The sequence below is a fragment of the Sebastes umbrosus genome, chromosome 6 (genome assembly GCF_015220745.1).
Source record: "Sebastes umbrosus isolate fSebUmb1 chromosome 6, fSebUmb1.pri, whole genome shotgun sequence".
NCBI lineage: Eukaryota > Metazoa > Chordata > Actinopteri > Perciformes > Sebastidae > Sebastes > Sebastes umbrosus.
In genome coordinates, this window is record NC_051274.1 from 35383417 (window position 1) to 35408416 (window position 25000).

At 44.5% G+C, this 25000-nt stretch overlaps 3 protein-coding genes and 3 long non-coding RNA genes across 8 annotated transcripts in view; 4 read left to right on the forward strand and 2 right to left on the reverse strand.

Moving 5' to 3' along the window:
- LOC119490120 (monocarboxylate transporter 1-like) overlaps positions 1-1878 on the forward strand; it is a 9602-nt gene extending 7724 nt beyond the window's left edge. The window contains exon 4 of the mRNA XM_037773333.1: positions 538-1878. Within this exon, the coding sequence (XP_037629261.1) occupies positions 538-827 (290 nt within the window). The 3' untranslated portion in view covers positions 828-1878. The remainder of the gene's footprint in view (positions 1-537) is intronic.
- The window catches only part of LOC119490121, a 20136-nt gene extending 17396 nt beyond the window's left edge, over positions 1-2740 (forward strand). The window contains exon 2 of the long non-coding RNA XR_005207333.1: positions 2486-2740. This is a non-coding gene — a long non-coding RNA (uncharacterized LOC119490121). The remainder of the gene's footprint in view (positions 1-2485) is intronic.
- A 3036-nt stretch (positions 2741-5776) lies between these two features.
- On the reverse strand, positions 5777-11426 carry LOC119489307 (vasopressin V2 receptor-like). Its single transcript, XM_037771548.1, has 6 exons — positions 10917-11426; positions 10531-10776; positions 7628-7774; positions 7423-7471; positions 6354-6587; positions 5777-6040 (listed from the first exon to the last, which is right to left on the reverse strand). The coding sequence occupies exons 1-6, from the start codon at positions 11184-11186 to the stop codon at positions 5841-5843; spliced, it is 1146 nt and encodes a 381-aa protein (XP_037627476.1). The 5' UTR covers positions 11187-11426; the 3' UTR covers positions 5777-5840.
- LOC119489308 lies at positions 9482-11006 on the forward strand. The gene is made up of 3 exons (XR_005207149.1): positions 9482-9832; positions 10540-10701; positions 10867-11006. It is a non-coding gene; the product is annotated as an uncharacterized LOC119489308 (long non-coding RNA).
- A 4607-nt stretch (positions 11427-16033) lies between the features above and the next one.
- Positions 16034-16400, forward strand: LOC119490161. Its single transcript, XR_005207342.1, has 3 exons — positions 16034-16150; positions 16220-16256; positions 16375-16400. It is a non-coding gene; the product is annotated as an uncharacterized LOC119490161 (long non-coding RNA).
- A 2898-nt stretch (positions 16401-19298) lies between these two features.
- LOC119489303 (isocitrate dehydrogenase [NAD] subunit gamma, mitochondrial-like) overlaps positions 19299-25000 on the reverse strand; it is a 9482-nt gene continuing 3780 nt past the window's right edge. The window contains exons 2-12 of one of the 3 annotated variants that reach the window (XM_037771542.1): positions 24175-24222; positions 23788-23793; positions 23504-23601; positions 23310-23425; positions 22840-22900; positions 22367-22499; positions 22080-22213; positions 20952-21054; positions 20495-20641; positions 19662-19817; positions 19299-19545 (exon numbers count right to left, since the gene is read on the reverse strand). In XM_037771542.1, the coding sequence (XP_037627470.1) occupies positions 19444-19545; positions 19662-19817; positions 20495-20641; positions 20952-21054; positions 22080-22213; positions 22367-22499; positions 22840-22900; positions 23310-23425; positions 23504-23601; positions 23788-23793; positions 24175-24222 (1104 nt within the window). In that variant the 3' untranslated portion in view covers positions 19299-19443. The remainder of the gene's footprint in view (positions 19546-19661; positions 19818-20494; positions 20642-20951; positions 21055-22079; positions 22214-22366; positions 22500-22839; positions 22901-23309; positions 23426-23503; positions 23602-23787; positions 23794-24174; positions 24223-25000) is intronic. The other 2 variants (XM_037771545.1, XM_037771543.1) reach the window with 2 other exon arrangements.

Genomic DNA, 25000 nt, shown 5'->3' on the forward strand with positions numbered 1-25000 from the left:
CTACTGAGTCAGCAGGAGGAGAGCTAGTACCGTTAGCCGTTAGCAGCACGGTCCTGCTCGGGTAAATAACGGAGCTACGGACGTTAAAGGAGGTGCCATTGAGTTACATTATGAGGTGTTCAAGACCTGCTCACTAAAAGTGACTATTGGTTGAAGGTAAATTACAACGTCATCGTGATGCGTTCAAATGTAATCTGATAAAATCACATTTTTGGTGAGAAACTTGAATAAATCCAGTTGTTTGTAGGAGATGTTTTCACGTCAATATAAATTAGATATTAGAGAGAATTATGACCTGATTAACTTCATAACACTAATGTAGCTCTAAACAGGTTATTATAATAATAATAATATTACATCATTACAACTACAGAAAGGTGCATCGCTAGTTTAGACAAACTCCTAATGACTGTTAAATCTGAAGCATCTCTCTGTCTCTCTCTCTCTCTCTCTCTCTCTGTCTCTCTGTCTCTCTGTCTCTGTCTGTCTCTCTGTCTCTCTCTCTGTCTCTCTGTCTCTCTGTCTCTGTCTCTTCAGGTAGTTTCTATAACTACTACCACCACTACGACTACACCTACGTGTCCTCTGGCATCATCCTGATGGTGTCCAGTGTGGTCCTCTTCCTGGGGATGGGCATCAACTACCGGCTGCTGGCCAAGGAGAAGAGAGAGCAGGAGAAGAGAGAGAGGGAGGAGCCCAAAGAGGAGCGCACCGCCATGTTGGCGCCTCCCTCACCCTCCAAATCAGACGAGGAGGCGGAGGGGGACAAAGTACCGACTGCCGTCCCGCTGGAAGACGTCGCCAAGATGGACGAGGACACGGTGTAGAAAACTCCAAAACAACTGGACTCAGGAAGGACACACACAACAACACACCTAAAGCAACCACATAGACATATATATATATATATACACTGTATAAATATATATATATATATACATATATAACAACCCTGAAGCCATAGAAACATTCTTCTATCTTCACTAAACACTGAGACCTCCTGCTGGGACACAAAGCTTCCTTCATGAAGCTCCTCCAGCAGCTGGACACCTCTGGTTCCTGACGTGCCTTTGGTGAACTCAAACATCACGTTTATTAACGAGGACGGTAAAAACCCAGAAGACTAGTGAGCCGTTACTCTCTCAGGGTGGTGAGCTGCCGTAAAGCTTCACAAACACACAGAAACACACTCGACCTCCACTCAAGCTGAGGCTCAGACATACTACATCCTGTCACTGCTCCAGTCCTCCAGGTCTGGACCTGAACTAAAGGACTCCTTAATACGACCGTAGATCCACTAAATCTCTTCACACCTTCGTTCACCTTTTAACCCTTAGTCCAGGACCACCACAGGGACCTTTTAACCCTTAGTCCAGGACCACCACAGGGACCTTTTAACCCTTAGTCCAGGACCACCACAGGGACCTTCTAACCCTTAGTCCAGGACCACCACAGGGACCTTCTAACCCTTAGTCTAGGACCACCACAGGGACCTTTTAACCCTTAGTCCAGGACCACCACAGGGACCTTTTAACCCCTAGTCCAGGACCACCACAGGGACCTTTTAACCCTTAGTCCAGGACCACCACAAGAACCTTTTAACCCTTAGTCTAGGACCACCACAGGGACCTTTTAACCCCTAGTCCAGGACCACCACAGGGACCTTTTAACCCTTAGTCTAGGACCACCACAGGGACCTTTTAACCCTTAGTCTAGGACCACCACAGGGACTTTTAACCCTTAGTCCAGGACCACCACAGGAACCTTTTAACCCTTAGTCCAGGACCACCACAGGAACCTTTTAACCCTTAGTCCAGGACCACCACAGGAACCTTTTAACCCTTAGTCCAGGACCACCACAGGGACTTTTAACCTTTAGTCCAGGACCACCACAGGAACCTTTACTGGGTTTACTGGGTGTGTATGTGGTGGTTCCAGCTGTCCAGCTGTGGAGCCAAAATAGGAACAAAAATCTGAAATCACACAGAATCATGATTATTGATCATTTAGAACTTTAGGAATCACAGAACCTGAGAGTGATGTTAAAGAGGGACTAACTCAACCTGTACAACATGTATAACATGTACAACACATGTACAACATGTACAACACATGTACAACATGTATAACACATGTACAACACATGTACAACATGTACAACACATGTACAACATGTATAACACATGTACAACATGTATAACATGTACAACACATGTACAACATGTATAACACATGTACAACATGTATAACATGTACAACACATGTACAACATGTATAACACATGTACAACATGTACAACACATGTACAACATGTATAACACATGTACAACATGTACAACACATGTACAACATGTATAACATGTATAACACATTATAACACTTTGTAGTTTACAGTTGTATCAACAGAATAATCTATTTGAACTGTTTATGACAATCTGACAACCAGTCATCTTTTCTAATGGATTTACATGTATTTGGATGAAAGTGTGTGTGTGTGTGTGTGTGTGCATGTGTGAACCACACTGAATGTGTCATATCACGTTATTATTATTTTAGTTTATTTTAGTTTTAATACTCAGTGATTCATCACACGTCGATCAATGACAGTTTACCGCCAACATCTCCAGACTGAAGGGAACAAACAGACCTGAGACCTCGTCCTGAAGGAGCCTTCCTCCTGTTCTCTTGTTTCTCAGTGTGGTTCTATGAGGTTCTGATCCAGAGTCAGTGTATTACTACAGTAGATGGAGTTAGTAGAAACAGACAGGAGTTACTGAACCACGGTAGTGTTCTGCTGTAGACGGGTCCGGCAGCAGGACGGATCTTTATAAACATACTCTAAAGGACGCTGCTGATTGGGTGATACTTTACATTTTTCCACCGCAGGAACTTTCCCCCAGAACCAAGAACCTTCTGAGGATCTCATTGTGTTTGGCAAAGGTGGGTTGGGGGGGGGACCACGGGGGGACCAGGGTATACGTTAAGTTCTGGGGACATCCCTCCAGAAAGGCCCTGGTGGGGGGTGGGGGTAGTAGGCTACAGGAACCTTTGGGGTGGTAAAACGCACACAGCGCTGCTGTTTCAACAGCTTCAACCCGTACCGCTTCATTAGGGTGAGGGTTAGTACTCTGATGGGTTAGGGGGGTTAGGGTTAGTACTTTGGGGGGTTAGGGTTAGTACTCTGGGGGGTTAGGGTTAGTACTCTGGGGGGTTAGGGGGGTTAGGGTTAGTACTTTGGGGGGTTAGGGTTAGTACTCTGGGGGGTTAGGGTTAGTACTCTGGGGGGTTAGAGGGGTTAGGGTTAGTACTCTGGGGGGTTAGGGTTAGTACTCTGATGGGTTAGGGGGGTTAGGGTTAGTACTCTGGGGGGTTAGGGTTAGTACTCTGATGGGTTAGGGGGGTTAGGGTTAGTACTCTGGGGGGTTAGGGTTAGTACTCTGATGGGTTAGGGGGGTTAGGGTTAGTACTCTGGGGGGTTAGGGTTAGTACTCTGATGGGTTAGGGGGGTTAGGGTTAGTACTCTGGGGGGTTAGGGTTAGTACTCTGATGGGTTAGGGGGGTTAGGGTTAGTACTCTGGGGGGTTAGAGGGGTTAGGGTTAGTACTCTGGGGGGTTAGGGTTAGTACTCTGATGGGTTAGGGGGGTTAGGGTTAGTACTCTGGGGGGTTAGGGTTAGTACTCTGGGGGGTTAGGGTTAGTGCTCTGATGTTGGTTTAGGACGAGGAGATCGAGGGTTCTGGTCTGTTTGTTGGATTTGTTGACAATAACAAAAATATAGAATATGAGCAGTTTTATCTTTTCTATCTTTTACAATCTGAAGATAAATTGTTGAGCTGAAGGAAGCTGAAGGAAGCTGAAGGTTGTGTTTGTGTAACGGAGCGCTACGTCTGTGTTTTATGCCCTTTACATTTCAGTGTGATGTCATCGGTGCACGTTTACACGGTTACTGCATCACGACCGCTTTCAAACAACTTCTGCTAGTTTTACAGACCAGATGTGAGTATTAGTTTCCAGACCAGTTCATCACAAAGTGTACGTTGTTGATGTAATTTGATTTGAACCAACGGGAGACTAGTTTCTGTCTCATCCTACCTAAGGTGTCCACCTGTCCACCTGTCCACAGACATGAATCTGAATCTAATGTCTTCTCCTGTTGGTGGACGGGTTCATATCTGAGAGGACGGAGTAGAGACATTAGATGTCTCAGCAGACTGACACTCACCACATTATGGTTATATAAATATACTATTATATTATTATATATCATATATTCTTATATCATTATATATAATATACTATTATGTTATTATATAATAATATACTATTATATTATTATATATAATATACTATTATTACTCAACAGGTTTCATTGACCCTGATCACCACCAGGTCTTGTATTTTAGAAGGAACCATGTGGATGTTGGTGTTTTACTGTATAACTACAGGAAAGAACAAATTATTGTATTAAGTTTTTTTAGTCGCGTCAGTTTGTATGTGTGTGTATGAAGGTTTTTTATGACTGTTGGGAGAATGAATAAACTCTTTAAAACAAATGTTGTTGTGTTTGTTCTGTTCTGTGGAAACATGAGAAGGAAACGGATCTTTAAAGGAGCACTGTGTAACGTAATGGAATATAATATTAATAAGTATGTTGTGTTCTCGTTAGCTTAGAATGAGCCGTTGATATCTCCGTAGAGAGCCGGTCCTCTTCAGGGAGTCCTCCATGTTCCTACGGCAGCCCAGAAGGGACAAACCAAACTCTGACTCTGGAGACACTTTCAGGTTTTGTCCTTCGGACTCGGCACTCAGGAGCAGTTTGAGTTGGTTGTAATCTGCAGCTTCACCACTAGATGTCACCAGATCCTACAAACTGCTCCTTTACATCAGCAGTCAGAAAAAACACACAAACACTTCAATTTACAATAATTACACTTTATAAGATGTGCTACAGCAGTTTGTAGGTAAACTATCGGTTGAACAGTAATAGTTTGACATTGTAGGAAATATGATCAGCCATACTTTCTGTAATTGATTTCTTGTCCAGGTGCAGCTGGTTAGCTTAGCTTAGCTCAGCTCAGCTCAGTGGACTGGAAACCTCTAAAGCACTAATTAACACCTTTTATGTTCTTTGTTTACAAAAAGATTATTTGTTGGCCGTGAGCAGCGAGCAGCACCTCCACAGTTCATTCATTAACAATCTGATTGGTCAATCACTGCCGTCTGTCATTTCTATATAACAGACCGTTGCTAGGTGGAGGTGTGTGTGTAGTTCAGTAGGTGGAGGTGTGTGTGTAGTTCAGTAGGTGGAGGTGTGTGTGTTGGAGGTGTGTGTGTAGTTCAGTAGGTGGAGGTGTGTGTGTAGTTCAGTAGGTGGAGGTGTGTGTGGTGGAGGTGTGTGTGTAGTTCAGTAGGTGGAGGTGTGTGTGTTGGAGGTGTGTGTGTAGTTCAGTAGGTGGAGGTGTGTGTGTTGGAGGTGTGTGTGTAGTTCAGTAGGTGGAGGTGTGTGTGTTGGAGGTGTGTGTGTAGTTCAGTAGGTGGAGGTGTGTGTGGTGGAGGTGTGTGTGTAGTTCAGTAGGTGGAGGTGTGTGTGTTGGAGGTGTGTGTGTAGTTCAGTAGGTGGAGGTGTGTGTGGTGGAGGTGTGTGTGTAGTTCAGTAGGTGGAGGTGTGTGTGTTGGAGGTGTGTGTGTAGTTCAGTAGGTGGAGGTGTGTGTGTTGGAGGTGTGTGTGTAGTTCAGTAGGTGGAGGTGTGTGTGTTGGAGGTGTGTGTGTAGTTCAGTAGGTGGAGGTGTGTGTGTTGGAGGTGTGTGTGTAGTTCAGTAGGTGGAGGTGTGTGTGTAGTTCAGTAGGTGGAGGTGTGTGTGTTGGAGGTGTGTGTGGCGGTGGAGTCGTTGGGTAACGAGCCGCGGCGCTGTGATTGGCGGTGACAGAGCAGCAGGAGGCGGAGCTCCAGAGAGACGCTGCTGGAGAACGCCGAGTAGATCCACGGGTTCGTGCACGAGTTGAGACTGGCCAACAACATCAGCAGGGTGAACACTGCACCTACACGCACACAACACAGAGACACACACACACACACACACACACACACAACACAGAAACACACACACACACACACACACACACAACACAGAGACACACACACACACACAACACAGAAACACACACACACACACACACACACACACACACAACACAGAAACACACACACACACACACACACACACACACACACACACACACACACAACACAGAGAGACACACGTATGTAATATTTCACAATTTTACAACAAGTGTCTGTGTGTGTGTGTGTGTGTGTGTGTGTGTGTGTGTGTGTGTGTGTGTGTGTGTGTACCGTTGTGGGGGGTGTCGGGGTCCCAGGCAGCCCACAGCTGGACGCTGAAGAACGGCGCCCAGCAGACGGAGTAGACCAGCACGATGACCAGCGTCATCCTCACCGTCTTCGACATGGCCGCCGACACCTCGCTGCCGCGGGCCGGGAGGGATCTGGGCGGGGGGGCTCTGGGCGGGGGGCCGCGGGCAGCAGAGGGCGCTGCAGCACCGGGCAGCACGTCAGGCTGCAGAGCAGCTGACAGGAAACCACAAGATGAGGATGTGTGAGCAAAACACGGTGTAGTGTACAAACAAAACACGCCACAACGTACGAACTAAACACGCCGCAGCGTACGAACAAAACCCAGCGTCAGAATGCCTTTATTCTTCATGGTAATAATTGTTTACAATGACAAACGTGTTGCACCAACATCTTCATCAGGTCACTGTCAGCCTAAAGACAATACACCTGAGGGATCCAAAGAACACCTGTATGTGATTACCACAAAGACCCAGCAGCACAGCTGTGTAGGTGTGAATCTCACCTGAGTGAACAGCTGTGTAGGTGTGAATCTCACCTGAGTGAACATCTGTGTAGGTGTGAACATCACAGTGTGTCATGATGCTGTTGGGGGTGAGGTGGTGCTGAAAGATGGATCCAGGTTCAAAGCTGAGCTCAGTCCCGGGGTTGCTGAACACCAGGGGGGAAACATAGAGGGAGAGACTGGACCTCCCTCTGTCTCCTCCTCCTCCTCCTCCTCCTCCTCCTCCTTCTGCTGCTCCGCCTCCTCCTCCTCCTCCTTCTGCTCCTCCTGTTCCTCCTCCTCCTTCTGCTGCTCCTCCTCCTCCTCCTCCTCCTTCTGCTCCTCCTGTTCCTCCTCCTCCTCCTGCTCCTCCTGTTCCTCCTCCTCCTCCTGCTCCTCCTGTTCCTCCTTCTCCTCCTCCAGCTCCTCCTGTTCCTCCTCCTCCTGCTCCTCCTGTTCCTCCTCCTCCTCCTCCTGCTCCTCCTGTTCCTCCTCCTCCTCCTCCTCCAGCTCCTCCTCCTCGTGCTCCTCCTCGTGCTCCTCGTCCTCCTGCGGGTGACAGGCGGCGTTCTGTCTTCAGGTACAGGTTGTTGTGGATCTCCTTGAAGATTCGTACCTGAGGGAGGAGACGTTTAGAATCATCATGATTTAGAGTCTACTGTAGAATAAACTACATCCTGGTCTGGTCTGGTCTGGTCTGGTCTGGCCTGGTCTGGTCTGGTCTGGTCTGGTCCGGTCCAGTCCTGGTCCTGGTCCTGGTCCTGGTCTCTACCTGGCAGACAGTGATGATGAGGACGGGCAGGATGAAGACAGACAGGGTCATCCAGGTCACGTAGGCCTTGAGGCCCCAGGACTCAGCGAAGTGGCCCCAACACTCGTAGACCCCTGGAGCCACCTCAGACCGGGAGAAGATGAAGACCTGGAGGGTGAAGAGGGAGTTTACCGACGGTAACGTTGGTCCATAAACGCATCATCTGAACAGCAACGAGCTGAGTAAGTTACACAGCTAGCTAACGTTAAACAGACAACCAGACGCAAGGCTGTTCACGTTACTGTTGCTAACATAACGCTATGATGTGGTGGTGACGGGTTCCTCCTCTAACAGGAAGTCATCATCTCTCTGGTTCCCTCCACTAACAGGAAGTGATCGTCTCTCTGGTTCCTCCACTAACAGGAAGTCATCATCTCTCTGGTTCCTCCACTAACAGGAAGTGATCATCTCTCTGGTTCCTCCACTAACAGGAAGTCATCATCTCTCTGGTTCCCTCCACTAACAGGAAGTCATCATCTCTCTGGTTCCTCCACTAACAGGAAGTGATCATCTCTCTGGTTCCTCCACTAACAGGAAGTCATCATCTCTCTGGTTCCTCCACTAACAGGAAGTGATCATCTCTCTGGTTCCCTCCTCTAACAGGAAGTGATCATCTCCCTGGTTCCTCCACTAACAGGAAGTGATCATCTCTCTGGTTCCCTCCTCTAACAGGAAGTCATCATCTCTCTGGTTCCCTCCACTAACAGGAAGTGATCATCTCTCTGGTTCCCTCCTCTAACAGGAAGTGATCATCTCCCTGGTTCCCTCCACTAACAGGAAGTCATCATCTCTCTGGTTCCCTCCACTAACAGGAAGTGATCGTCTCTCTGGTTCCCTCCACTAACAGGAAGTGATCATCTCTCTGGTTCCCTCCACTAACAGGAAGTGATCGTCTCTCTGGTTCCCTCCACTAACAGGAAGTGATCGTCTCTCTGGTTCCCTCCTCTAACAGGAAGTGATCGTCTCTCTGGTTCCCTCCTCTAACAGGAAGTGATCATCTCTCTGGTTCCCTCCACTAACAGGAAGTGATCGTCTCTCTGGTTCCCTCCACTAACAGGAAGTCATCATCTCTCTGGTTCCCTCCACTAACAGGAAGTGATCGTCTCTCTGGTTCCCTCCTCTAACAGGAAGTGATCGTCTCTCTGGTTCCCTCCACTAACAGGAAGTGATCGTCTCTCTGGTTCCCTCCACTAACAGGAAGTGATCGTCTCTCTGGTTCCTCCACTAACAGGAAGTGATCATCTCTCTGGTTCCTCCACTAACAGGAAGTGATCATCTCTCTGGTTCCCTCCACTAACAGGAAGTGATCGTCTCTCTGGTTCCCTCCACTAACAGGAAGTGATCGTCTCTCTGGTTCCCTCCACTAACAGGAAGTGATCGTCTCTCTGGTTCCTCCACTAACAGGAAGTGATCGTCTCTCTGGTTCCTCCACTAACAGGAAGTGATCATCTCTCTGGTTCCCTCCACTAACAGGAAGTGATCGTCTCTCTGGTTCCCTCCACTAACAGGAAGTGATCGTCTCTCTGGTTCCCTCCACTAACAGGAAGTGATCGTCTCTCTGGTTCCTCCACTAACAGGAAGTTATCGTCTCTCTGGTTCCTCCACTAACAGGAAGTGATCGTCTCTCTGGTTCCTCCACTAACAGGAAGTGATCGTCTCTCTGGTTCCCTCCACTAACAGGAAGTGATCGTCTCTCTGGTTCCTCCACTAACAGGAAGTGATCATCTCTCTGGTTCCCTCCACTAACAGGAAGTGATCATCTCTCTGGTTCCCTCCACTAACAGGAAGTGATCGTCTCTCTGGTTCCCTCCACTAACAGGAAGTGATCATCTCTCTGGTTCCTCCACTAACAGGAAGTGATCATCTCTCTGGTTCCCTCCACTAACAGGAAGTGATCATCTCTCTGGTTCCTCCACTAACAGGAAGTGATCGTCTCCACTAATGAACCCCTTTATGATTGATGAAGTGTGAATGTAATCAGCAGCAGTAAGAAGCTAACGTTAGGCTATAAACGGAGTTTAAACACAACGAGGCTGTGAGGAGGACGAGACGGCGTGATGACGTTTAGTCGTCTCTGGTAGAAACCGTTTCCTGTCTGATGTCATCTTAATGAGCTCTGAGAGCAGCCACAGGCTCACCTGTCCTAGTTGACTCTGAACAGCAGAGGTGAGTCCAATCAGAACTCATTCAGTGCTCCTATAAGTAGGAGGAGGACATGTCTCTCATGTCTCCCTCATGTCTCTCATGTCTCCAGACCTGATCCCTGTCTTCATCCAGTGAGCTGTTCTTCATGTCTCTGTTCACTTTATGACTCCATTCATAAGTTGAACCTGTCTCCCACTCTACCTGTCTCACCCTCTACCTGTCTGTCCCTACCTGTCTCTACCTCTATGTGTCTCCCCCTCTACCTGTCTTCCCCTCTACCTGTCTGTCCCTACCTGTCTCTACCTCTATGTGTCTCCCCCTCTACCTGTCTTCCCCTCTACCTGTCTCCCCCTCTACCCGTCTCCCCCTCTACCTGTCTGTCTCTACCTGTCTCCCCCTCTACCTGTCTCTACCTCTACGTGTCTCCCACTCTACCTGTCTCCCCCTCTACCTGTCTCCCCCTCTACCTGTCTCTACCTCTACGTGTCTCCCACTCTACCTGTCTCCCCCTCTACCTGTCTCCCCCTCTACCTGTCTCCCCCTCTACCCGTCTCCCCCTCTACCTGTCTGTCTCTACCTGTCTCCCCCTCTACCTGTCTCCCCCTCTACCTGTCTCCCCCTCTACCCGTCTCCCCCTCTACCTGTCTGTCTCTACCTGTCTCCCCCTCTACCTGTCTCCCCCTCTACCTGTCTCCCCCTCTACCCGTCTCCCCCTCTACCTGTGGCAGGCTGAGCAGCAGCGACAGCCCCCAGGCCAGCAGTATGAAGGTGTTCCAGCGTTGCGTGGCGCCGCTGCGATGCGCCAGCAGGGGGCAGCAGATGGCGTAGTGGCGGTCCATCGTCATGGCGACGATCATGTAGGAGGAGGCGAACATCCCGAGGACCTGCAGGTATTTCACCAGGCGACACAGGAAGTCAGGGCCGGGAAAACATCCTTTAGCATCCCAGACCAGCTGGGGCAGCACCTGAGAGGGGGGGGGGGGGGGGCAGTTATCATACCTGTATTAATAACATGATGTTTAAATATCACGGTTCTATTAATAACATGATATCAGTATTTCATGTTTAAATATCACGGTTCTCGTCAACATTGCGACTCCCCTACCTGGAACAGCGCCACCACCAGGTCGGCCAGACAGAGGTTGAGCATGAACTGGTGCAGCGGGTTGTGGTGGCGTCTCCGCCTCAGCAACACCACCAACACCAGCCCGTTGCCGAGCAGTGCCATCACCAAGATGACAGCCAGCACCACGACCTCGGCCGCCGCCAGAAGGGCGTCGCGCTCCCAGTTTGTGACATTCGTACCCGCCGGGCTCACAGAGACCGCCGTCCGGCCGACGGACGGGTACGAGTCTGTTACCGTGGAGACCGACATGTTGTCTGGGAGGGGAGGACAGGTAGACGTCAAAGAGAGGACGCTAAAGACAACACTTCATTATTATCCTAAACCGAACACACTGCTGACGATGTGCAGCAGCAGGCTGCAGTCAAACACACACAACTAATATAAAGTAAATAAATAAATGACATTTAAATTTATATTAAAATTCAGTACTTAGTTACTTTCCACCACTGCCTGTTAATTGATTGTGTGACAGTGAATGCCAATTAGCAGCTCCCATCTCTTCTCTGCAGTCCTGGAACATTTTGCCAAAAAATGATGACAGGATGTATTGTGTTGTGGGTGATTATGAAACAGGCGTGAACGTTATTCAGTCCAGTGTGTTTATAATGACCCATCAACGTTGGAAGTGTGCATATAGCTGCATGTTGTCATATTCAGTCCAGTGTGTTAATAATGACCAGTCGACGTTGGAAGGGTGCATATAGCTGCATGTTTGTTGTTATAATCAGTCCACAGTGTGTTAATAATGACTAGTCGACGTTGGAAGGGTGCATATAGCTGCATGTTTGTTGTCATATTCAGTCCACAGTGTGTTTATAATGACCCATCAACGTTGGAAGTGTGCATATAGCTGCATGTTTGTTGTCATATTCAGTCCTCAGTGTGTTTATAATGACCAGTCGACGTTGGAAGGGTGCATATAGCTGCATGTTTGTTGTCATATTCAGTCCACAGTGTGTTAATAATGACCAGTCGACGTTGGAAGGGTGCATATAGCTGCATGTTTGTTGTTATAATCAGTCCACAGTGTGTTAATAATGACTAGTCGACGTTGGAAGGGTGCATATAGCTGCATGTTTGTTGTTATAATCAGTCCACAGTGTGTTAATAATGACCAGTCGACGTTGGAAGGGTGCATATAGCTGCATGTTTGTTGTTATATTCAGTCCACAGTGTGTTTATAATGACCAGTCGACGTTGGAAGGGTGCATATAGCTGCATGTTTGTGGTCATATTCAGTCCACAGTGTGTTAATAATGACCAGTCGACGTTGGAAGGGTGCATATAGCTGCATGTTTGTGGTCATATTCAGTCCATAGTGTGTTAATAATGACCAGTCGACGTTGGAAGGGTGCATATAGCTGCATGTTTGTGGTCATATTATCTGCCTGTAAACATGGCACCAGCACACAGAGCTGGAGTTAATGGGGCTGTATGAGCAGGATCAGGCCTCCCTGAGCAGATCAACTGTAAAACAATAATGAGGTGAAGGATGTTTCACACACTGTGACAGTTGAACACTCACAATCACAGAGGCATGCAGAGAGGCCTCTCATCTCAGAGGGTTACTGAGCTCTAATAAGGTCACCGTTGTTTGACCAACATCACACACTAACTGACAGTCGGGGCTTCCCACAAAACACGCAAATACACATATAATCTACTGAATTACACTTTTGTGGTACTTGTACTTTGAGTATTTCCATTTAATGCAAGAAGAGAAATATTGTACTTTTTATTCTACTAAATATTTATCTGACAGCTGTAAGTAGTTACTTTGAAGTAGTGTTAATATCATATACAGTATATACAGTATATATATAAACTGTAGCTATAGCTGATGGTCACTTCACCTGAGTCTCTGGTTTGTTGGCATCTTGTGGTTGATGTTAATCCAGTTAGACGAGCCGACACCTGCTGTTCAATACTGAGTTTTCTTTTCACAAAACCAAAAGTCGTCTCAGAGTTTCTTTCTTTTCTAGATAATTCCGTCAGAACTGATCTCAGTTCTCAGTCTAAACACAGAACTAAAGCTCCGACCTGAAACCTACAGCCTCAGAAACACTAACAGCTACTTGTACAGATTTTAATTCTCCATTTTCAGCAGAGAGAGGAAGAAGTAGAAGCAAACAGAGACACCTCACTCACCTCGTCCTCGTCCTCAGCGTCCCGTGAAGCATCTGTAGGATCCAGGACAACCTGATCTGCTGTTGTTCACACTAACAGCGTCCATGCTGAGTTCCCCTCTGGCTGATTACTGTGAGGCTGACCTCTGCCAACTCACACTGCTGACTCCTGTCTCCCCATCTCCTCCCTTCTTCACCCCCTCCTCCCCTATTCCTCCTCCTCTCCTCTTCCCTCTTCCTCCTCCTCCTCCTCCTCCTCTCCTCTTCCCTCTTCCTCCTCCTTGTCCTCCTCCTCCTCCTCCTCCTCCTCCTCCTCCTCCTCCTCCTCCTCCTGTGATCAGAGAGCCTCATAGACTCACATTAAACTGATCTGTAGAGAGGGAGGAGAGACAGACGGGATGTTCTAGGTTCATGGAGAGAAATGAGAGGAGAGTTGGCCTTTTCTTTCTTCTTTGTCTCCCCCCTCCGTCTCCTACATTCCTCCTCTCATTTACAGTAATCTGTTTTCTTCCCCTCAATTACTCCTCATCAGGAGAGCCTCTAATTATGGAGAGGCCCGCTGGGCGACCTTAAACATGAACACAACATGAACACAACATGAACACGTGAGGCTGATTCCTGATCTGTCTGTAGAGAGCTCCATCAGTGGGCTTTAACGCCGGCTCAGATCAAAATGTTTAACAGTGTCGGATAAATGTTTGTTATCGTCTCATTAAAACCTCCCTGACTTCCTCCGTCAGTCTGTGGCACATCGCTTCCTACTGAACACATTCCTCTTGTTCAGAGGTCAGCAACCTTTACTATCTAAAGAGACATTTCGGGCAAAAAAAAAAATAATAAAAATCTGTCTGGAGCATCAAAACGTGATCATTGTGATGAAGGTAACACAGTTTATAGACTAAGTATATAGTATATAAGTCTAATGTAGTGAGGGCCAAAGAGACAATGTACTACAGAGTATTAGGACCACATTGAGGGAAAAAACATCTGAGATTTACACAATAAAGTCATAACTAACAAAAAAAGCAAATAACACGTCAAAATTACTCCTTTATAATATTCTGACTTTATTCTCGAAATCTCAGATTTATTTTTTTCCTCAATGTGGCCCTAATACTCCGTCGTACCGTCGTACCATAGACCTACAGCAATGATAAATAACAATTAAAATGTAAACAAAAAACAGTTATTCATTTCCATTTTTATAAATCCACTGGAGAGGAGCTGAAGAGACGCAGGTTGCTGACCTCTGACCCCTGGTCTAGTCACTACTGCATTTGTTAGGAATTATTTTCAGCAGCATATATCAATTGCAGAATACTTTCCATTTGGATCTATATATACAATATATATATATATATATATATACTGTATACACTCACCGGCCACTTTATTAGGCACACCTGTTCAATTGCTTGTTAACACAAATAGCTAATCAGCCAATCACATGGCAGTAACTCAATGCATTAGGTCATCTAGACGTGGTGAAGACGACTTGCTGAAGTTCAAACCGAGCATCAGAATGGGGAAGAAAGGGGATTTAAGTGACTTTGAACGTGGCATGGTTGTTGGTGCCAGACGGGCTGGTCTGAGTATTAAACTGCTGATCTACTGGGATTTTCACGCACAACCATCTCTAGGGTTTACAGAGAATGGTCCCAACAAGAGAACAGATCCAGTGAGCGGGGGTTGTGTGGACGGAAATGCCTTGTTGATGTCAGCGGTCAGAGGAGAATGGGCAGAGTGGTTGGAGATGATAGAAAGGCAACAGTAACTCAAATAACCACTCGTTACAACCAAGGTATGCAGAATACCATCTCTGAACACACAACACGTCCAACCTTGAAGCAGATGAAGACCACCCGGTACTAGCACCGGCCACTTTATTAGGTACACCTTGTACCTAATAAAGTGGCCGGTGAGTGTATATAGGCCTATTGCATGTAGTGTGAGGTATTGATTCGACTGTTTAGTTTTTATATGGAACCCAGGAAGAGTAGGTTAGTCGTTGTCAAAGTAACAACTATTGGGGATCTATTATAACCCCTTCCACAAAAAAAAGATTTGTAAACTCACAAAAAGATTTTGCAAATATAAAACAGATCTGCAAATACACAATTTTCACAAATAAACAAATATCTATCAATACATTAAATTAATTTACACATAAATGACAAGCATGTATCAATATAATACTACGTTATAATTTATTAGTTGATTTATATTTTGTAATGATAACCTAGATCTACAAAGTAACTCAACTAAAATGATCAAATAAATGTAATAAATGTGGAGTAAAAAGTACAATATTTGCCTTCAAGATGTAATGGAGTAGAAGTATTAAGTAGAATAAAATGGAAATACTCAAGTAAAGTACAAGTACATAAAAATTGTACTTAAGTACAGTACTTGATTAAATATACTTTGTTACATTCCACCACTGGGTTTATTGTTATTGTTTTATGGTATTATTGTCAAACACTTTACTTATTGTTACTGCTTATTTTCATTTTTTAAATATTGTTTTGAACCCTGAAGCACTTTTAGTGAAGGGTGTAGTATAAATAAAGTTATTATTACTGTTACTAATAAAAACACATCCTAGTACTCCTAAAACATTTCACTGAGTCACAACACACTGAACGTGATACCATGAGACAATGTGGCCTTCCGGTGGTCCAGACACGCTACTGCTGCATTCACACATATTTATATCAGCACAGACAATTCAGAAAACAAAATACAGGGAGCTTTATTAGCGTAATTAGATTCATTAGCTTTATTAGCTTTATGAGACGCCAATACATTCAGCAGGAGGACGTCTGTGTTTCAGTAGACAAACAACAGCTGTGTTTGGTTTAAAATAAGTTAAATGCACCAAGAATAACTGCGTTCACTTCATAATAAATCAATAAATCAAACTAATAAACATGGAAAGGAGTGGGTGTAACTCCAACAGCTGTAGTATTGTGTTCTGTTTCATACAGTAAACAGTGTGACGGTCGGTTCAGGTCGATTATAGATGCAAACAGAGAGCTCAAACAACTTCAGAAACAGTCGGGAGAGAGGAAACACTATATGTTAAAGGTTATGTTATGTTATGTTATGTTATGTTAAAGGTTAGGTTATGTTATGTTATGTTATGTTATGTTAAAGGTTATGTTATGTTATGTTATGTTAAAGGTTATGCTTTGTTATGTTATGTTATGTTATGTTAAAGGTTATGTTGTGTTATGTTATGTTATGTTATGTTATGTTAAAGGTTATGTTATGTTATGTTATGTTAAAGGTTATGTTATGTTATGTTAAAGGTTATGTTATGTTAAAGGTTATGTTATGTTATGTTATGTTATGTTAAAGGTTATGTTATGTTATGTTATGTTATGTTATGTTATGTTAAAGGTTATGTTATGTTAAGTTATGTTAAAGGTTATGTTATGTTATGTTATGTTAAAGGTTATGTTATGTTAAGTTATGTTAAAGGTTATGTTATGTTATGTTATGTTAAAGGTTATGTTATGTTATGTTATGTTATGTTATGTTATGTTAAAGGTTATGTTATTTTATGTTATGTTACGTTATAGGTTATGTTATAGGTTATGTTATGTTATGTTATGTTAAAGGTTATGTTACGTTATGTTATGTTACGTTATAGGTTATGTTATAGGTTATGTTACGTTATGTTATGTTATATTAAAGGTTATGTTACGTTATGTTATGTTATGTTATGTTATGTTATGTTATGTTATGTTATGTTATGTTTTGTTAAAGGTTATGTTATGTTATGTTATGTTATGTTATGTTATGTTATGTTAAAGGTTATGTTATTTTATGTTATGTTACGTTATGTTATGTTACGTTATAGGTTATGTTACGTTATAGGTTATGTTATAGGTTATGTTACGTTACAGGTTATGTTATGTTGTGTTATGTTATGTTTAAAGGTTATGTTATGTTGAAGGTTATGTTATGTTGTGTTATGTTATGTTATGTTAAAGGTTATGTTACGTTATAGGTTATGTTATGTTGTGTTATATTATGTTAAAGGTTATGTTATGTTATGTTACGTTATAGGTTATTTTATGTTATGTTACGTTATGTTATGTTATGTTAAAGGTTATGTTATGTTATAGGTTATGTTACGTTACAGGTTATGTTACGTTGTGTTATATTATGTTAAAGGTTATGTTATGTTATGTTACGTTATGTTAAAGGTTATGTTATGTTATAGGTTATGTCATGTTATGTTATGTCTCAATATAACAGAGGGCTTGTAGGCTAACTTTAGCCCCCCCCAAATTGATCTGTGAATTGATTGATTGTTATTGTACTTGGCCCTGAACGCCTCCGACACAAATTATCTAATGATATAGTTACTCTAGATGGCATTGCCCTGGCCTCCAGCACCACCGTAAGGAATCTGGGAGTTATCTTCGATCAGGATATGTCCTTTAACTCTCACATAAAACAAACCTCACGGACTGCCTTCTTTCATCTACGTAACATTGCGAAGATCAGACACATCCTGTCTCAAAATGATGCAGAAAAATTAGTCCATGCATTTGTTACCTCTAGACTAGATTACTGCAACTCCTTATTATCAGGCTGCTCCAATAAGTCTCTTAAGACTCTCCAGTTGATCCAGAATGCTGCAGCACGTGTACTGACTAGAACTAGAAAAAGAGATCATATTACTCCTGTATTAGCTTCTCTGCACTGGCTCCCTGTGAAATCCAGAATAGATTTTAAAATCGTCCTCCTCACCTACAAAGCGCTAAACGGTCAGGCCCCATCATATCTTAAAGAGCTCATAGTACCCTACTACCCCAATAGAGCACTGCGCTCACAGAATGCAGGGTTACTTGAGGTTCCTAGAGTCTCCAAAAGTAGAATGGGAGCAAGAGCCTTCAGCTATCAAGCTCCTCTTCTCTGGAACCAGCTCCTAGTTTCAGTCCGGGAGGCAGACACCGTCTCTACATGTCAGAGTAGGCTAAAGACTTTCCTCTTTGATAACGCTTATAGTTAGGGATGTCTTTGACCAGCCCCTAGTTAAGCTGCTATAGGCCTAGACTGCCGGGGGACTTCCTATCACACACTGAGCTCCTCTCTCCTTCTGTATATAGTCATGTCCCATTCATTGTTACTAACTTCATTCCTTCCCGGGAGTCCTTGTGCTTTCTTGTCTCGCAGGTAACCATGGAGCGGGGTCACACCTGGAGCGGGGTTTCACCTGGATCTGGATTATACCTGGATGGTGGCTGCATCTGCTGCCTGCTTGACACGAACTGCTACCATCATTAATTCCGTCTGTACGAGGGACTGCCAAGGCTAAGCGACAAAGTGGCAGCCTGGAGAATGAGACTTCTCGGTCACTGCCAAAGACATCAAGAACTCCCAGCAAGCATGCTGATGCTGCGGGAACCAACGCACGGGCATCAATCACAGGGACGTCCCACACCAACACACATGGACGTACTGAGGAGAGATGCTGGACAGTGCTGGCGAGCTAGCCAGATGTATGGTGGACTGAGATAGCTGGAAGCTCCACTTGAAAGCCCGTCTGGGGACGACCCAATGACATCAATTCCGATATTTGTATTATCACTCTTTCCATCCACTGCTATTGATTTTTGTTATTAGTCCTACTTGTATTAGTTATTACAGCTGCTGGGCTATTATTGTGGTTGCTGTGCTCTCTCTCTCTCTCTGAATTGAATTGAATTGAGTTATGTTATGTTATGTTACGTTATGTTATGGGTTACGTTACGTCACGTCACGTCACGTCACGTCACGTCACGTCACGTCACGTCACGTTACGTTACGTTAAAGGTTATGTTATGTTATAGGTTATGTTATGTTATATTATGTTATGTTTTGTTATTTTATATTAAAGGTTATGTTATGTTGTGTTGTGTTGTGTTATGTTAAAGGTTATGTTATGTTATAGGTTATGTTATGTTATGGTATAGGTTATGTTGTGTTACGTTATGTTACGTTACGTTACGTTACGTTAAAGGTTATGTTATGTTAAAGGTTATGTTATGTTATATTATGTTATGTTTTGTTATTTTATATTAAAGGTTATGTTATGTTGTGTTGTGTTGTGTTATGTTAAAGGTTATGTTATGTTGCGTTGCGTTGCGTTGCGTTGCGTTGCGTTGCGTTGCGTTGCGTTGCGTTGCGTTGCGTTGCGTTGCGTTGCGTTGCGGGATAAAAACTACTGCATAGACTGTGATACAGTTTCATGTCACTATCAAACAACTCTTTACTGTTATTATAAAACTGCAAAGAAGACCTACAGAAGAGAGGCCTACTTATGTACTATACAGTATATATATACAGTATATACTCTCTCTCTTGTATATTTCTGTGTGTTTGTTCTAGATGCTCAGAGTCCGAGGCCCGGTGCTCTGAACGGCGTTCATGATGGACTGGACCACTTCAGAGGTGGAGCCGTGGCCTCCCAGGTCAGCAGTGTGCAGCTGGAGGAGGACAAAGGAGACGACTGAACCATGTGAGCAGAACATTCTCGATTCATGTATCTTGGTAACCTGCTGGGTAATCAGTCAGATGTGGAGCGTGTGATGTGTGATCGTACCCGGGTCTCGGTGACTGTGGACAGGACCGCTCTGCGGATCATGCTGGCGTAGGCATGCAGCTTCAGGTGGTCCAGCAGCAGGCAGGAGGCCAGCAGCATGGCCGTGGGGTTGGCGGTGTTCTGGTTAGCGATGCTCTTCCCAGTGTTCCTGGTGCCCTGCACACAGAACAACCGGTTGTATTCATGAATGGGAGGACATGTAACTTCTGATTATTTATAATATTACTGAAATACTCATTTAAGCTAGTAGATGGTAAACCATCTACTAGCTTAAATGAGTATTTCACTTTAGACTCTAAAGTGAAGGAGTAAAGGATATTGTGATTCATTTTTATCATGATTATAGAATTTTCTGTTTCCAAATATTCAACATTTAAATCAACAAACACAAGGCTATCATGTAGATCTTTCCTAAACCCAACTAGAGTTGTTTTGTTGCCTGAACCCAAGCAAGTGTTTCTGTTTAATTCACAACATTAAGCACATGTTTAGTGCGAGAGAAAAAGTGACGCAGAGGGGTCTGACAAAGCGCCAGTATGTGAAATGTTGGGATGAGAACGTGTTGTTCATCTATAAGGAGCATTTTAATGTCTTTAAGCTCATAGTTTTGTTTTTCTGGCCCACAACATTCCTGTTTCCTGTTTCTGCTGGATGTGTAGATAAGCAACCGTTTGGTAACACGTTTCCATATAACCTTCATAAAGTGAAATATCAGTGTTGTGTTTACAGCTTGTTGCTCCGCCCTCGTAGTTTAAGACACCTTTCATGTTTGGTCTCTGTGTTTTTCTCTTAGCCTTTCTTACTTTTGTAATTGTCCCTGTCCCTCTCCTCACCGTCTCAAACACAGCGTAGTCCTCTCCATAGTTGGCTCCAGGTACCAGGCCCGGTCCACCAACCAGCCCGGCACACACATTGCTCACGACGTTGCCGTACAGGTTGGGCATGACCATCACATCGAACTGCTGGGGCCTAGAAACCAGCTAACACACACACACAGATAACAGAACTAGAAACCAGCTAACACGCCTCAACTCACAACAGTTTCACATTTCTGCTTGAAGATGTTTGTTTCTTTGACTGTGACTACGGGGGGGGGGAGGGGCAGATGGCAGAAGGCAGAAACTATTTGTATTTTAAACATGATCAATGTCAGCCTTCAGCCATAACCCTCAGATTTAATAATGCAACAGAAATGTGAGGCACTGAAGATGATGATGATGATGATATAAACACCACATAATGAGATGAGCAGCGTGGCGCTGTGCCGCCATGCCGCCATGCCGTAGCTACCTGCATGGTAGTGTTGTCCACGATCATGCTGTCGAAGGTGATCTCGGGGTAACCGCTGGCAACCTCCTTACAGCACTCCAGGAAAAGGCCGTCACCCAACTTCCTGCTCCCACAAACACACAGTAAGACATCAGAGCTGTCGGTCCATTCAAACATTTAATCCCCATTAAATGCTTATCAACATGGGAGTGGACAAATATGCTGCTTTATGCAAATGTATGTATATATGTATTATTATAAATCAATTAACAACACAGATCAATGACAGATATTGATCCAGAAACCCTCACAGGTACTGCATTTAGCATAAAACAATATGCTCCAATCATAACATGTCAAACTGCAGCCCAACAGGCAACAACAGCTGTCAGTGTGTCAGTGTGCTGACTTGACTATGACTTGCCCCAAACTGCATGTGATTATCATAAAGTGGGCATGTCTGTAAAGGGGAGACTCGTGGGTACCCATAGAACCCATTTACATTCACTGATCTGGAGGTCAGAGGTCAAGAAATGGACATGACAGATTTTCCTCTCCAACATTTAGTGTATGTTTTGAGCGCTATTTAACCTCCTTCATGACCAGCTAGTCTGACATGGTTGGTACCGATGGATTCATCAGGTTTTATAGTTTACTATGAGTAATAGTAGTAGTAGTAGTAGTAGCAGCAGTAGTAGTAGCAGTAGCAGTAGTAGTACTAGTAGTAGTAGTAGCAGTAGCAGTAGTAGTAGCAGTAGCAGTAGCATTAGCAGTAATAGTAGTAGTGGTAGTGGTAGTAGTAGTAGTAGCAGTAGCAGTAGCAGTAATAGTAGTAGTGGTAGTGGTAGTGGTAGTATTAGCAGTAGCAGTAGCAGTAGCAGTAATAGTAGTAGTGGTAGTAGTAGTAGCAGTAGTAGCAGTAGCAGCAGTAGTACTAGTGGTAGTGGTAGTAGTAGTAGTAGCAGTAGCAGTAGTAGCAGTAGTAGTAGTAGTGGTAGTAGTAGTAGTAGCAGTAGCAGTAGTATTGATGTGTTGAAGAAATAGTGGCGTTAAAATGAATGAGTGTTAACTCTGACAGCCCTGATGAAGACGAACAGTATGAGGTGTTTTATAGAGAGAGATAAAGAGAAACAGCCGTCACTAACTGACATGATGTTCGCTTTGTGGACAGCAGTGACCAGGCGGCGTCCTTTGGCCCGAGCTGTTCTGAACGCGTAGTCAGCGATGCGTAAAGATTTGGTCCTGGTGATGATCTTCAGACATTCAACAACACCCGGTACGCTCTGCAGAGAGACAGAGACACAGAGAGACAGAGAGACAGAGACAGAGACAGAGACAGACACAGACAGAGAGACAGAGACAGAGATGATGAAGGAGGCCGGATGATGATGTGTTAGGATTGTTAGGAGTGATGTTATTAACCCTTCTCTCCTCACCTCGTGCTCCAGGCTGCTGTACTCTCCCTCTGTGTTCTCCCTGATGATCATGATGTCCATGTTTCTGTGCCGTGTCCTCACTCCTGGCAGAGACTGGCAGTGCATCACGTTGGCGTACAGATCCAGACCGGTGCTGCAGAGACAGGAGGAGGAATGAAGAAGGACAAACAGGAAGTGAAAGGTCAGAACCAGGTCTTATTCCTCTGTAGGGTCCGTTCCATGATGTGGTCAGACTCTGATAAGAACAGTCTGCGTCCGTCAGTGACAACTACAAGAACTGTTAGTGGACGTAAACTGACGGTACCGGGTTGAACCAGATGATCACATTACAGCTGGTTATAGCGTTCTCTGTTAATACTGGACCAGTTTAAAGAAGGGTTGTCTCCATCAGTCACTGAGACACAAACACATGAGTAATAAAATACCAAAGTTCTCCTTTAAGATGAGATGAGAGAGAAGAGGGGAACTCTCACCGGAGCAGGTTGTTTCTGGACCTGTAGGATGGCGGCAGGTTGTGGTTGGTCTCAATGTTACCTGGACAAACAAACAACGTCACATCTCAACAACACAGAATGATGCTGAACGGTAGAACACCTGTCGGGTTCTGTACGTAGTGAATATAGAACACCTGTCGGGTTCTGTACGTAGTGAATATAGAACACCTGTCGGGTTCTGTATGTAGTGAATATAGAACACCTGTCGGGTTCTGTACGTAGTGAATATAGAACACTTGTCGGGGTCTGTATGTAGTGAATATAGAACACCTGTCGGGTTCTGTATGTAGTGAATATAGAACACCTGTCGGGTTCTGTACGTAGTGAATATAAAACACCTGTTGGGTTCTGTACGTAGTGAATATAGAACACCTGTTGGGTTCTGTATTTAGTGAATATAGAACACCTGTCGGGTTCTGTATGTAGTGCGGAGGGTGAGGTAGCCTGACCTTTTAGTGCGACTCCGTTGCGTCTGATAGCCATGATGGCATTATCGATGTCGTCCTCTGAGGTCATAGATGAGTCCACGTTGACAACCTCAAAGTCCACCGGTACACAGCAGAACCTGATGATACAGAACCGACGAGATATCTGAGTCATGTAATGTGTGTGTTTGTGTGTGTGTCTGTGTGTGTATTCTTACCGGAACAGCTCACACACGTGGCGGGCCAGCTCCGGTCCGATGCCGTCTCCAGGGATCAGAGTGACGGTGTGTCTGCCGCCGTACCGCGCCGGTGGAGGCTGCAACACACCAGAGTCAAACTCCTCCCACACAACCCAGTAGATGCATCCAAAACCCATCCAGAACCCATCCAGAACCCAAACAGAACCCATCCAGAACTACTGACTCAAACTGGTCGTCCTCTAACTGTTCTAATACGACTACACGTCTCTGAGTGTGTGTGTGGGGTGAGCAGCCATACTCACGATGGTCTGGTGAGGATGGAGGGATCAGAACGGAGGAGAGAGAACAGGGAGGTTATCAGGACAAAGAGGAAAACACATGGTGACATCACAAGAACACTGATGAGACAAAACAATGTTCCTGTGGACACGCAATGAAGACATGTTGACACGTCCCTTAAAGGGAGAGTTCAGGTGTTTCTCAGTGTGGTTCTATGAGGTTCTGATCCAGAGTCAGTGTATTACTACAGTAGATGGAGGTTAAAGGGCGAGTTCAGGTGTTTCTCAGTGGGGTTCTATGAGGTTCTACCTAGCGGTGGGTTATCAGGTTAGGAGGTCATAAGGTCAACCAGGTGTGAGGCTTTAGCTCCTTATTAAATCATTATTAATATATGTATCTGAATAACTCACGGTGTAGGTGGACTTGTGTCTCTGATTACATGGAGCTGCTCCATAAACCTGCACGAGGAGGAAAAGGTGGTTATTTACCGAGAAGAACTATTAATTAAAATCAGATCAATAAATCACAACCCGACATATCAGACTGTGTCCTGGATGACTGTCTTGGTTTATTGATTCTGTGTGAGTGTGATGAGATGATATTATCACTGCAGTCAGGAGCGTACAGTACCGTACTGTATGTTCATGTTTATGAAACAATGATTTTCATTAGTGATTAATATGCTGATTATTTCCTCTGTGAGTTATTTGGTCTGTCAGATGTCGGTGTTCCCAGAGCCCACGTCGACATGATCTTATTGTTCAGCACTCCAAAACCCCAAATTCAGTTTAAAGTCAGAGAAATATTCACATTTGAGGTGCTGGATCCAGAGGAACGGGGATATTAAAATGTATCTATAATCAATATTGTGGGTAATATGACTAATCAATTAATAAAGAAATGTTCCAGCTCTAATTGAGTTCATATCTAGCAGAGCTGTGACCTCACCTTCCCCTTACTATTTATTATTATTATTATTAATTTATTCACCATACATCTGTCCATTACTCTGCCCTGCTGGTCACATGATGAACTGTATGTTGTTGTCTCAGTGCTGGATGATCTAATCTAATAAAACTTAATTTTTTTTTTTACCTTTATGTATTCAGGGGGAGGTTCACTGAGAGCAATGCTCTCTTCCTGTAATAAAACTTCATCTCATTACAGAAAGTTATCGGTTAACATGCAACAAGCAGACGTGTTGAGGTTGTTCATTCTGGTTAATAGCAGGAGTCC